This window comes from Dicentrarchus labrax, unplaced genomic scaffold (assembly GCF_905237075.1).
Source record: "Dicentrarchus labrax unplaced genomic scaffold, dlabrax2021, whole genome shotgun sequence".
NCBI classification, from domain to species: Eukaryota; Metazoa; Chordata; class Actinopteri; family Moronidae; genus Dicentrarchus; species Dicentrarchus labrax.
This window is the reverse complement of record NW_026136720.1, coordinates 33063861-33075035: the sequence shown is the minus strand read 5'-3', so window position 1 is coordinate 33075035 and position 11175 is coordinate 33063861. Positions and strand designations below refer to the sequence as shown.

At 45.6% G+C, this 11175-nt stretch overlaps 2 protein-coding genes and 1 long non-coding RNA gene across 7 annotated transcripts in view; 2 read left to right on the top strand and 1 right to left on the bottom strand.

The window, feature by feature from the left end:
* zgc:110222 (uncharacterized protein LOC550336 homolog) overlaps window positions 1-6426 on the top strand; it is a 9409-nt gene extending 2983 nt beyond the window's left edge. For both annotated transcript variants that reach the window (XM_051382744.1, XM_051382745.1), the window contains exons 2-3: window positions 5748-6008; window positions 6086-6426. In XM_051382744.1, coding sequence (XP_051238704.1) covers window positions 5750-6008; window positions 6086-6294 — 468 coding nt within the window. In that variant the 5' untranslated portion in view covers window positions 5748-5749 and the 3' untranslated portion in view covers window positions 6295-6426. The remainder of the gene's footprint in view (window positions 1-5747; window positions 6009-6085) is intronic.
* Window positions 4491-11175, top strand: part of LOC127353500 (uncharacterized) — a 78493-nt gene continuing 71808 nt past the window's right edge. Inside the window, exon 1 of the long non-coding RNA XR_007881311.1 lies at window positions 4491-4632. This is a non-coding gene — a long non-coding RNA (uncharacterized LOC127353500). The remainder of the gene's footprint in view (window positions 4633-11175) is intronic.
* Window positions 6535-11175, bottom strand: part of alg13 (ALG13 UDP-N-acetylglucosaminyltransferase subunit) — a 75453-nt gene continuing 70812 nt past the window's right edge. For all 4 annotated transcript variants that reach the window (XM_051382671.1, XM_051382669.1, XM_051382668.1 and 1 more), the window contains 9 exons: window positions 10879-10914; window positions 10752-10807; window positions 10508-10576; window positions 8688-8808; window positions 8326-8445; window positions 8003-8043; window positions 7816-7930; window positions 7577-7684; window positions 6535-7425 (listed from right to left, as the gene is read on the bottom strand). In XM_051382671.1, the coding sequence (XP_051238631.1) occupies window positions 7046-7425; window positions 7577-7684; window positions 7816-7930; window positions 8003-8043; window positions 8326-8445; window positions 8688-8808; window positions 10508-10576; window positions 10752-10807; window positions 10879-10914 (1046 nt within the window). In that variant the 3' untranslated portion in view covers window positions 6535-7045. The remainder of the gene's footprint in view (window positions 7426-7576; window positions 7685-7815; window positions 7931-8002; window positions 8044-8325; window positions 8446-8687; window positions 8809-10507; window positions 10577-10751; window positions 10808-10878; window positions 10915-11175) is intronic.

The window sequence follows — 11175 nt, the reverse complement described above, 5'->3', positions numbered from 1 at the left end:
TTGTTTGTTTCCAATCTTTACGGCACATTCACTTTTTGTATACATGTTCTTAATCAGATCATATGTTTTTCCTCCAATGCCACTTTCAAGTAGCCTATAGAAAAGGCCCTTGTGCCAGATGGAATCAAAGGCTTTTTTTAAGTCAATGAAACATGCATATACCTTTCTTTCCTTAATTTTTAATTCTTGATCAGTTAAAGTCTGGAGGGTAAATATATGGTCCGTTGTGTGGCAATTTGGCAAGAAACCAATTTGGCATTTATGCAGAATATTGTGGTCATCAAGAAAGTTGACCAGTCGTTTGTTAATGATGTTGCAGAATATTTTTAACAGGTTACTGGAGACACATATTCCTCTGTAGTTATTTGGATCATATTTATTTCCGGATTTATGAATTGGGGTTATTAAACCTTTGTTCCAGATATCTGGAAAAGCTCCAGTTGACAGAATAGTACTGAATAGTTTTAGTATAGCCAATTTGATTTTATGGTCTGAGTATTTGATCATTTCGTTGAGGATTCCATCAATACCACAAGCCTTTTTTTCTTTCAGGGACTGGATGACTTCTGTTAATTCTTGTTCTGTTACTGGGTAATCTAGAGGGTTTTGGTTGTTTTTTATCACCGCCTCCAGAGTTTTCCATTTCGTGAATATCTCGTACTGATCATCATTTTTTGTAATATTATTCTATAATTCACTAATTATTTTTCTCTTTATTATTCTCTCTCTCTCTGTCTCTCTCTCTGTCTGTCTGTCTCTCTCTGTCTATCTGTCTCTCGCTCTCTCTCCTCTGTACACATGAGCACATGCCAATTGCGCCACAACTACATTATAGAAAAGTACCAGCAACAATTTGCAACACCATGTACCAGAAATAAAAATATAAAACCAAAGCAACAATAATTATTTGTAGAAGAGAGAGTTGATTCAGAGCTTGGGTAGGGCTGGGCGATATATTGATATAAAAAATATATCGATATATTTTAAAATGTGATATGGAATTAGACCATATCGCATATATCGATATAGTTCAAATTTGCGCTGTGATCCTTGCTCCAAGCGCGAGAGAGAGAGAGAGAGAGAGAGAGAGAGAGAGAGAGAGAGACTGAACACTTGCTCTCACTTTGCGGAAAAAATATTGGGATATATATCGTATATCGATATTCAGCTTAAATATATCGGGATATGACTTTTGGTCCATATCGCCCAGCCCTAAGCTTGGGCATACCTTATTTAAAAAAACGCTCACATCGACGGCCTTTCTGTGACGCAAACAGGTTAATCACCATGTCAAACTCCACCCTGCTGTACCTCACCATCAGCTCACCTTTCAGTTTCTCCCTGCAGATCATTGGTAATGTGCACATGCAAAGACAACAAGTGCCTGGCTTTCTCAAAGCGCACTGTGTGGCTACTGACACATTATCAGAGCACCGCATCCTGTGCGGTGTTACAGCAGCTGCAGCTGTGTCTGCATCTGGATGTGGCTGGTTGTCATCTGTGGTCAGCAGTTCAGATATGAAGCACGAAACATTCTCCAGGCCCTGTCTCGTTCTGAGAGAATCTGTGGTCTTAGATGTGTACTTTGCAACCTGTGTGTTTGACAGGTGATCGGCTGATTGACTGAATACCGTAGTTTTCTCTGGACCCCTCCCCAATGTGACCAGTGATGACATGTATAGCCGCATGTCGTCATTCCACCGCTGGCTGTCGAGGTGGTGTCCAGAAAACGATGTGGGCTTCATTGATAACTGGCAGCCTTTTTGGGGAAAACCTGGTCTGATTAGGAGAGACGGCATCCATCCCACTTTGGATGGAGCGGCTCTCTTATCTAGAAATATGGCGAAGTTTATCTCTAAAACCTGACAGTCCAGAGTTGGGACCAGGAAGCAGAGCTGCTGTCTTACACACTTCTCTGCTCTTCCATTAGTACAGTCACCCACCCAAACCCCCATACAGACTGTGTCTGTCCCCCAACCACCTAAATTATTTAAAGAAATAAAAACAAGAGGAGTTCAAACATAAAAATCTAATAAAAATTAAAACCAACTCCTCAGTAGCACAAAATAAGAGAATGAAATGTGGGCTGTTAAATATCAGGTCTCTGTCCTCTAAAGCTGTTTTAGTGAATGAATTAATATCAGATTATGATATTGATTTACTTTGTCTTACTGAGACCTGGTTGTCCCACGAGGAGTATGTTAGCCTAAATGAATCCACCCCCCCAGTCATATTAATACTCACATTCCTCGAGGCACTGGCCGAGGAGGTGGAGTAGCAGCCATACATGATTCGAGCGTTTTAATGGACCCTAAACCTAAACTAAATTATAATTCATTTGAAAGCCTTGTTCTTAGTCTTTCTCACCCAAACTGGAAAACACTGCAGCCAGTTCTATTTGTTATAGTGTACCGCGCTCCTGGACCGTACTCTGATTTTATATCTGAATTCTCAGAGTTTCTATCAAGTTTAGTCCTTAAATCAGATAAAGTAATTATTGTAGGTGATTTTAATATTCATGTGGATGTTAACAATGACAGCCTTAGTAATGCATTTATATCATTAATAGACTCAATTGGCTTCTGTCAGAGTGTAAATAAACCAACTCATTGTTTTAATCACACTCTTGACCTTGTTTTATCATATGGCATTGATATTGAACATTTAATAGTCTTCCCACATAATCCTTTCCTATCTGACCATTATTTAATAACTTTTGAATTCATACTATTAGATTATAAGCCATTAGGCAAAACTTCCTACAGCAGATGTCTATCTGACAGTGCTGTAGCTAAATTTAAGGAGGAGATTCCTTCAGTGTTTAATTCAATGCCATGTCTGAATTTAACAGAGTCCTATAACGACTTTAGTCCCTCTGAAATTGATAATCTTGTCGATAGTGCTACAGGCTCACTACGATCAACATTAGACTCTATCGCTCCTATAAAAAGGAAATTATTAAAACATAGGAGACTAGCACCTTGGTATAACCACCAAACCCGCCAGTTAAAACAAATAGCTAGGAAATCTGAAAGGAAATGGCGCTCTTCCAAATTATCAGAATATCGCTCAAATTGGCAAGATAATCTTAAAACTTATAGAAAGGCCCTCCGTAATGCCAGAGGAGCCTATTACTCAGCACTAATAGAAGAAAATAAGAATAACCCTAGGTTCCTCTTCAGCACTGTAGCCAGGCTGACAGAGAGTCACAGCTCTATTGAGCCACATATCCCCATAAACTTAAGTAGCAATGACTTCATGAGCTTCTTCTATAATAAAATTATTACTATTAGAGAAAAAATTAATCACCAACTGCCATCAACAGTTATCAGTGGCTCTCCAAGTTCAGGGACTTCTGTCAATGTAAACTTAGATATATATTTAGACTGTTTTTCTGCTATCGATCTTCATCAGTTAACTTCAATCATTTCTTCATCGAAGCCATCAACCTGTCTATTAGACCCGATCCCAACTAGGCTGCTTAAAGAAGTTGTTCCCTTAATTGGCACTTCTTTACTGGATATGATTAATCTTTCTTTATTATCAGGATATGTACCACAGTCCTTTAAAGTAGCTGTAATTAAACCCCTTCTTAAAAAGCCCACTCTTGACCCAGGGGTTTTAGCCAACTATAGACCGATTTCTAACCTCCCCTTCCTCTCTAAGATTCTGGAGAAAGTAGTCGCCAAAGAGTTGTGTGACTTTCTACATAACAATAGTTTATTTGAGGATTTTCAGTCAGGATTTAGAGTTCATCACAGCACAGAGACAGCTCTGGTTAAAGTTAATAATGACCTTCTGACTGCTTCTGACAATGGACTTGTCTCTGTACTTGTATTATCCCATGATTTTCTTTTACAAGACTTGAGCATCAAATTGGCATTAAAGGAACCGCACTAAGCTGGTTTAAGTCATATTTATCAGATCGCTCGCAGTTTGTACATGTTAACGATGAATCTTCAATAAATACTACAGTTAGTCATGGAGTTCCACAAGGTTCTGTACTTGGACCAATACTATTTACTTTATATATGCTCCCTTTAGGCAACATTATTAGGAATCACTCCATTAACTTTCACTGTTATGCAGATGATACGCAGTTATATCTATCAATCAAGCCCCATGAAATTAATCAATTATCTAAATTACAAACATGTCTTAAGGACATAAAATCCTGGATGAGCTGCAATTTTCTGATGTTAAACTCAGAAAAAAACAAAATTCTTGTTCTTGGCCCCAAAAACCTTAGAGACTCACTGTCTAAAGATATAGTTACTCTAGATGGCATTACCTTAGACTCTAGCACCACTGTCAGGAATCTTGGAGTTATCTTTGATCAGGATTTGCCATTTAACTCCCACATAAAGCAAACCTCTACTTCTTTATTTGGACTTTAAAAAAATTAGACACATCCTATCACAGACATTCACTATTTGTTGTTGCACTGTTGTGCTGTGCACCTCTGTCTTCGCTCTCTCTCGTTAATAAAAAACATAAAAATGGGGCGCCCGGTTAGCTCAGTGGAGAGCTGGTGTACAAAAATTAGACACATACTATCACAGACAGATGCAGAAAAACTAATCCATGCATTTGTTACTTCAAGGCTGGATTACTGCAACTCTTTATTATCAGGTTGCCCCAATAAGTCCATTAAAACGCTCCAATTAAAATTAGGAAACATGAATGCAGCACAAGCCACATTGGAAATAGTGTAACACTGTCATTGCTGGGTAAAGTGAATATCGGCTGTCAGCTTAATGAGGGCCACCGCATCCTGTACAGAGACACAATGAGCTGGTAAAGAAAAACAGGCATTCACTATCACAGATTGTGGACTGTATTACATTTTGTGGGGGACATGAGATCGCCCTGCGGGGGTCCAATTAATCTCCCACTTTAATCCAGCAGCGACCAGTTCTTTTTTAATTCAATTCAATTTTATTTGTATAGCGCCGATTCATAACAGAAGTTATCTCAGGACACTTTTCAAATAGAGCAGGTCTAGACCGAACTCTTTAACATTAATTACAGAGACCCAACAGTACCACCATGAGCAAGACCTTGGAGACAAGGGCAAGGAAAAACTGCCTGTTAAAAGGCAGAAACCTAGGACAGATCCTCCGGCTCTAGGTGGGTGCGTGAGAGAGACAGACAGACAGGTGCACAGCAACAAAAGGAATTGGCAATGGCAATCTAGCAGGACCATGGCAGGAGGCTCCACCAGGATCGATAAGAACCTGTGAGGTGAGAAAGCACAAGAACTCCGGGGAAGAAGTGAAGTTAGTAACATGCATTAATGGAACATGAATGAGTGCAGAAAGAGAGAGGAAGGTAAGCTTTATCAAAGAGGAACGTCTTAAGCCTACTCTTGAATGTGGTGAGGGTGTCTGCCTCCAGAACCACAACTGGAAGCTGGTTCCACAGGAGAGGAGCTTGGTAACTGAAGGCTCTGGCTCCTGTTCTACTTTTAGAGACTATAGGAACCACAAGTAGCCCAGCATTCAGAGAACGTAGTGTTCTAGTGGGGTAATAGGGTACTATGAGCTATATATATATATTTATTATTATAAACACATTTTATTAAATCGGAACGAAAACACCCAACGACCCCAGTAACTGAACGGTAACTGTAACAGGAATCCATCAACAGCAGAGGGACAGTTACAGTTTAATAAAAGGTGGAAGTGTCCTTTTTGATGAATCATTGATAAACACTCATTCTCAGTCTGGGTGTGTTTGTTTCGTAGACATGGCGGTGCCTGTGTGGTGTCTGTCGTTCCGGCAGCCGTACGCCGGTCTGGTTCTGGACGGGGTGAAGACAGTGGAGAGCCGCTGGAAGCCCCTGCTGGCCCCACTGGAGAACCAGACTCTGGCGGTCCACATTGCGCAGCGGGACTGGGAGGGGCAGGACTGGAGGGCGGTGCTGGGCGGCCCGCTGGGTATGGACCCAGCTCAGATCCGAGCGCTTCTAGAGTCTGGGGAACGGTTTGGCCGTGGCGTTGTGGCAGGTGGGTCGGTGGTCCTTGACGTTGCTGGTGGTCGATGAGGCGTACCTGAAGGTCTCACCTGCTTGGATCTCTTTCAGGATTGGTGGATGTGGGCGAGACCTGGCAGTGCTCCACCTCCCTGCAGGGGGAGGAGCTACAGCAGCTGGAGCGGTCAGCCGTTCTGATTGGTCTGCAGGAGAAACACCTGACTCACCTGTCCAACCCTCGCTGGCTGAAGGAGCCGCTGAGCGCCCGCGGAGGTCGCGACCTCTGGACAGTGAAGATCCCTGCAGAGCTGTTACTATGACAACACACCCACTTCCTGTGTTTGTTGTTGGATCGTCAACATGTTCCTGTTATGTGCTGCGGTTGTTATAACAACAACAATAATAAATCTGTATTTGTTTTGTTAATAAAGGTTTTTTGCTTTTTTTTTTTACTTTCGTCTCGTTTCTATGGAAACTAGTTTATTTTATTTCATGATGAGGTAATATCTATTGCTGAGTCATTGAGGTCATGTGACGTCATCTCAGATAAACAGAAGTGGTCTGCTGCTGAAACAAACTTTATTCACCCAGTGACACAAACAAACAAACAATAAACAAACCACCAGTAAGAACAAACACAAATATATCCCTTCATCAATAAACAGGGACTGACCACGCCCCCAGCCCCGCCCCCTCTCTCTGACTGGCTGGTGGACGTTTGAACAATGAACTGAACTGCGGCGACCGAGGACGCCGTCACCTGTGTTGCCTCGGCAACAACAGGGGGGCTGTTCATGCTGCTTTAGCGAGCCTTTCGCTAACGAGGTAAACAATTAAACAGGAAGTGACCGAGTCAAGTATGAAGTATTACACAGCTAACAGCTAGCATGTGCTAACACAGGAAAACCTTGTTTTTAATTTTTACACATTAACATTAATTTAAATCTTTTCTTGATTTTTTAAATTTTATTTTGAAATGTTAACAGGAAATACAAGGTTTCCTGTTAGCGCTGCTAGCACTGCTCACTGAAAACAAACACTTTTGTTAGCCACAAGCTAATTAGTGAAGGGTCAGATGGTGGGGGGGATGTAATGTGCGGCTGTGTGGTGGGGGGGTGGGGCTGTAATGTAACCGACCACATGGGTGGTGCTGGGGGCGGGGCAGTAGACTCGTTGGGCGTGGCCTCCTGTCTGCAGAGCCCCCCAGTGGGTGGAGGGGGGGAGGCAGGGGTGGTAGGAGGAGTGATGGGGGAGGTGGGCGGGGTGTGGATGAGCAGGAAGAGGAAGAGGGGGAGGGGCAGAGGGCAGGTAGGCAGCCGGGGGCGGAGCTTCGTATGGCAGGTGTAGCAGAGGGGGAGGGGCCGTTTGATCCTGGTACAGGAGAGCTGAGGAGGGGGCGGAGCCTGGGGGGGCAGAGTTGAAGGAGGAGCTGTCCATTGAGGGGGCGGGGCCTGTTCATGGAGGAGACAAAACAAGTCAAACAGACTTTATTCCAGGTGTTCCAGGTGTTTTCAGGTGTGAGGATATTTATTACAATGAAACATTAATTGTTCTATGAGTCTCATTAACAAGGTTTAATAACAGACGGTCATCAGTACTGACTGTTGCTGTGTCCGTCTGTCTGTCCGTCTCCTGCCCTGGAGGATTCTGGGTAGGAGGAGGGGGGCTGATGGGGGCCTCGAGCTGTCTCAGGGTACAAAGGAGGACCAGCTGAGGGCAGAAGACCAGAATTGGGTCACCAGGATCAGGACTCACTCACCCTCCAAAATTCCTCTTTAATGAAACTCTTATTGTGAAAATCTGCCCTCAGACTCTTATTGTGTAATCACTGTAGGTCTTACCGTGCATGGGGGGCTCCTGGCTCAGGTAGGGGGTGTAGTGCTGGTAGGGGTAGGGGGCCTCCGGTGAGGTGGCGGGGTACACCTGCTGCTGCTGCCAACAGCTCTGATGGTACCACTGTGGGTGGGTGGGGGGGGTTAGAGACTACACCTGCAGGTCAGACACACCTGATAGAATCTGCAGACTCACCTGGACGCCCAAGTTGAAGTAATACTGGAGGACCCTGCAGTCTACACACACACACACACACACACACACACACACACACACACACACACACAGTCATGTGACAGGAAGCTGCAGCAGGAAGTGTGTACCTGTTGCTGTGTGTCAGATTGGCGAGCACTGACTGTTTACGATATTGATCAACAATGAAGCTGTGTGTCCTCGTGAAATTAAACCGTCTACGCCGTCTCACTGTCCCGGTATGTTCCCGTGGCCCCTCCCCTAGCGCTCTGACAGTGATTCACACTGACACACAGCAACACGGTTTACGTCTGTTGACCTCTGACCTCTGGGTAAGTCACTGCCGTTTGGATCATAGGAGTAAGGGGGCGGAGCTACCACGGTGCACAGAGCCTCACCCAACTCATTAACCAACCAGGGAGAGGCAGCTGGGATCGCCATGGCAACTAACAACAGAAAACATAAAATAATGTAAATAGATTGATTATAATAATTGTGTGTCTGTGTGTGCGTTTCTGTGTGTGTGTGTGTCTGTGTGTGCGTTTCTGTGTGTGTGTGTGTGTGTGTCTGTGTGTGTGTGTGTCTGTGTGTGTCTGTGTGTCTGTGTGTGCGTTTCTGTGTGTCTGTGTGTGTCTGTGTGTGCTCTGTGTGTCTGTGTGTGTGTGTGTGTGTGTGTGTGTCTGTGTACCTGAGCGTGTCTGTGTGGCTGGCGGCAGGTGAGCAGCTGCAGGTACACGTGATGATGGAGAAGAGGGTGAGGAGGAGGAGGAGGAAGGTGAAGAGCAGACAACTGCTAATGGCTTCACTACCTGAAACACACACACACACACACACACACACGCACGCACACTCACTCCATCCCATAATGTACTAATGCAATGGAAACATTGTTCACTGCTCCAGTAAATAGGACGAACCAACGGGAGATATTTGTTAGTTACTAGTTCCCTCCAATCACACAGCTAACGTTACGCTACCACACAGCTAACGTTACGCTACCACACAGCTAACGTTACGCTACCACACAGCTAACGTTACGCTACCACAGAGCTAACGTTACGCTACCACACAGCAACGTTACGCTACCGAGCAACGTTACGCTACCACACAGCTAATGTTACGCACCACACAGCTAACGTACGCACCACACACTAACGTACGCTACCACACAGCTAACTTTACGCTACCACACAGCTAACGTTAGTAGTTCCACTTCCCCTCAGCCCTCGTTATGACGTAACAGCATACGTCGCACGGAGGCCACTTGGAGCGCGGAGGGAAAGTGGGCGGGGGAGGAGCGGGGGATTTAAAAGAAACGCACTTGCCCTTGGAGTCTACTCATTGGTAGCGGTCGCCGTTATAGCGGCAATGACGTAAGCTGCAATGCATTGTGGGTGATATCCACCTCGGAGTGACACTCGTTCACTCGCTCCCTCAGCCCTCCGAGGGTCCATCTCACCAAGTTCACTTCAGTTTACAGACAATTGGAACAACACTTATGATGGCGGCGGGGATTCCCCCGAGGGCAAGTGGACGAGGGCGTGTTGAACGAGGGCGTGTTGAACGAGGGCGTGTTGAACGAGGGCGTGTTGAACGAGGGCAAGTGAACGAGGGCAAGTGAACGAGGGCAAGTGAACGAGGGCGTGTTGAAAGAGGGCGTGTTGAACGAGGGCGTGTTGAACGAGGGCAAGTGAACGAGGGCAAGTGAACGAGGGCGTGTTGAACGAGGGCGTGTTGAACGAGGGGCAAGTGAACGAGGGCGTGTTGAACGAGGGCAAGTGAACGAGGGCAAGTGAACGAGGGCGTGTTGAAAGAGGGCGTGTTGAACGAGGGCGTGTTGAACGAGGGCAAGTGAACGAGGGCAAGTGAACGAGGGCGGTTGAACGAGGGCGTGTGAACGAGGGCAAGTGAACGAGGGCAAGTGAACGAGGGCGTGTTGAACGAGGGCAAGTGAACGAGGGCGTGTTGAACGAGGGCGTGTTGAACGAGGGCAAGTGAACGAGGGCGTGTTGAACGAGGGCAAGTGAACGAGGGCGTGTTGAACGAGGGCGTGTTGAACGAGGGCGTGTGGACGAGGGCGTGTTGAACGAGGGCGTGTTGAACGAGGGCAAGTGAACGAGGGCGTGTTGAACGAGGGCGTGTTGAACGAGGGCAAGTGAACGAGGGCGTGTTGAACGAGGGCGTGTTGAACGAGGGCGTGTTGAACGAGGGCGTGTTGAACGAGGGCAATTGAACGAGGGCAATGTGAACGAGGGCGTGTTGAACGAGGGCAATTGAACGAGGGCAATTGAACGAGGGCGTGTTGAACGAGGGCAATTGAACGAGGGCAATTGAACGAGGGCGTGTTGAACGAGGGCAATTGAACGAGGGCAATTGAACGAGGGCGTGTTGAACGAGGGCGTGTTGAACGAGGGCGTGTTGAACAACTAATGAAACGCAGCCTCAGTGTCCTACACCAGGAAGTAAGGGACACCCAGCAGCCAATCAGAGGGCAGTAATATTCTCTACCTGCTGGGTGTAGCTGTAGTTCATCTCTGGTCTCGGAGGAGAGTCAGCAGTACCTCCTTCCTGCTCGTCCTTTCACAATAAGAGAAAACACAAGACATTTTTTGTCCTCGATGGAGCTCCTGAGATTTGTGACATCACTGATCATGTGACCTGATCAATACCCCTGTATTCAGACGTCAGACGAGGTGCTGCGCTGTTGAACAGTACAGAGGACAGAGGTCAGAGGTCAGAGGTCAGGAGTTACCTGGTTGGTGGAGGGCTCCGCTGCAGTGTAAACACCTGAGGTCTGGTAGCTCTGATCTGGAACACAGTGTCAGTCACTTCCTGTCTGCACAGCTGGAACCTTTCTACACACTGATCATGTGACTCACCCTGAGTGATGTAGATGTACTCCTCTGTGTACTCCGCTGGAAGACAGACAGACAGACAGGCCTCATCATCATCATCATAAAAACTCAACACTTCCTGCTGAACTTTACACAATAAAAGCCTGGCAGAGGAGTGAGTCAGTGGAAGAGAAAGTGAGAGAACTCACTGTGTGAATATTTGAACTGTTTTGCGTATTTAATCGATAATTGAATCGATAAAATTAATTAAACTATAATATTAGGGATGCACTGATCCACATTTTTTCACTTCCGATCCGATCCCGATACCTGAATTTGGAT